Genomic DNA, 2,500 nt, shown 5'->3' on the forward strand with positions numbered 1-2,500 from the left:
ATGACAAGATGGAATGATGGATGAAGGATGTATGTGTGGATAGAACAATGGATGGAAGGATGGATAGAAAGAGCGATGGATTGATGGATAGAATGATGGATGGATGGAGAGAGAATGATGGATGAGTGGATGGATGATAGATATATAGATAGATAGATAGATAGATAGATAGATAGATAGATAGATAGATAGATAGATAGATAGATAGATAGATAGATAGATAGATAGATAGATAGATAGATAGATAGATAGATAGATAGATAGATAGATAGATAGATAGATAGATAGATAGATAGATAGATAGATAGATGGATGAATGGGTAGATAAATAGATGGATAGATGGATGGATAGATAGATAGAAAGAACGATAGAAAGAACGATGGATAGATAGATAGATAGTGGGATTTATCATGGATTTACTGCATTTACGGCCAGCAAAGCAACAGTAAAATTAGAATAATATTTTTATTTTTCTAATATTAAATACAGATCGAATATTCAACAAAAAAATCTACAAAACGGATTAAAATCTTTTTTCAGATCGTAATTTACATTAAAACACAATAAAGCAAAAGTCAACAAGAGTAATAAAAGCATTAAACCCACACAGATTTAGTGTTTGATATCTCAGTCTCTCTGTGGTTGTGTAGTTTCTGCTGAACTGAGAGATTAAAGTGTGTGTCGTTGTTCTGCAGGTTGAGATGTTGTAAGATCACAGATGAAGGTTGTGCTGCTCTGACTTCAGCTCTGAGATCAAACTCACACCTCAGAGAACTGGATCTGTCTGTGAATATAATAGGAGATAAAGGTCTGAAGCTGCTCTCTGATGGACTGAAGGATCCTCACTGTAAACTGGAGAAACTGAGGTAAGATCATACATTCCTCTTTTTATATTTATTTTTGTATTGAAAATGACCAAAGACATGACATAACATAGTAAGGGTAGACAAAAGGGAGCAGAAATATACAAAAACCAAAGCCAAACATATGAACAAGCATAGAATGTGCTGACATTATTTTAGTCTCAATGTCAGCACAGGCTTTACAAACAGACTTTACGATATGGATTGGACAGCACCGCCACACACAGTGAGTAACAGTGTTCATTAATGCCTGATCTGTGATCAGTGTTTCTGATGTGTAGCTAATCATTCAAGTTCACACAGACTTTCTTTCTCAATCGTTTAATTCTGTTTATGCATCAGTGAATCAAGCCAGTGACTAAACGATCAACTCCACATATTTTCTCTTAGTAGTGTGAAACAAATGTGTTATTTAAATTAAGATTAAGATTAAACTACAGAGAGCGATCAAAGAACTCTCTTTATAATGTTCAGATCTGTCAATCACACATCGCGAGTGTATCTGCACACTTGCCCAAACTGCTGTTATAATGAATGACGCGGTTATGCTGCAGAAGCTCTTACTGTATTCATGTCGATGTCGTGTTTGCTGTTAGTTGTGCTGAAAGCATTTTATGAGAGAAAACGTGTTGCCATGACGAGATCACTGCACTCACTGATCAACAGACTGTCTGTGTACTCAATGCTCAGCACTGCAGCCTTTCATGTGATGGGAAAAGATCATAAAATAATGCCATAATCAACACTTTCACGATTTGTTCATATCGACGGCTGTAAAGGTAAAAAAAACATAGGATGGATGGAGAGAATGACGAGATGGAACAATGGATGAAGGATGGATGGATTGGATGGGTGGATAGAACAATGGATGGAAGGATGGATGGATTGGATGGGTGGATAGAACAATGGATGGAAGGATGGATAGAATGATGGATGGATGGAGAGAGAATGATGGATGAATGGATGAGTGGATGGATGATAGACAGATAGATGATGGATGGATAGATAGATAGATAGATAGATAGATAGATAGATAGATAGATAGATAGATAGATAGATAGATAGATAGATAGATAGATAGATAGATAGATAGATAGATAGATAGATAGATAGATAGATAGATAGATAGATAGATAGAAAGAACGATAGAAAGAACAATGGATGGACGGATAGAACGATGGATGGATGGATGGATGGAGAGAACAATGGATGGATGACGAGATGGAATGATGGATGAAAGATGTATGTGTGGATAGAACAATGGATGGAAGGATGGATAGAATGATGGATGGATGGAGAGAGAATGATGGATGAATGGATGAGTGGATGGATGATAGACAGATAGATGATGGATGGATAGATAGATTGATAGATTGATAGAAAGAACGATAGAAAGAACGATAGAAAGAACAATGGATGGACGGATAGAACGATGGATGGATGGATGGAGAGAACAATGGATGGATGACAAGATGGAATGATGGATGAAGGATGTATGTGTGGATAGAACAATGGATGGAAGGATGGATAGAAAGAGCGATGGATTGATGGATAGAATGATGGATGGATGGAGAGAGAATGATGGATGAGTGGATGGATGATAGATATATAGATAGATAGATAGATAGATAGATAG

The 2,500-nt window shown here is 36.5% G+C and overlaps 1 protein-coding gene across 1 annotated transcript in view; it reads left to right on the forward strand.

The window, feature by feature from the left end:
- The window catches only part of LOC307123939 (NACHT, LRR and PYD domains-containing protein 12-like), a 61,233-nt gene that overhangs the window by 49,620 nt on the left and 9,113 nt on the right, over positions 1–2,500 (forward strand). The window contains exon 10 of the mRNA XM_079812804.1: positions 697–867. Coding sequence (XP_079668930.1) covers positions 697–867 — 171 coding nt within the window. The remainder of the gene's footprint in view (positions 1–696; positions 868–2,500) is intronic.

The sequence above is a fragment of the Gobio gobio genome (assembly GCF_949357685.1).
Source record: "Gobio gobio genome assembly, chromosome: 3".
Taxonomy (NCBI): Eukaryota; Metazoa; Chordata; class Actinopteri; order Cypriniformes; family Gobionidae; genus Gobio; species Gobio gobio.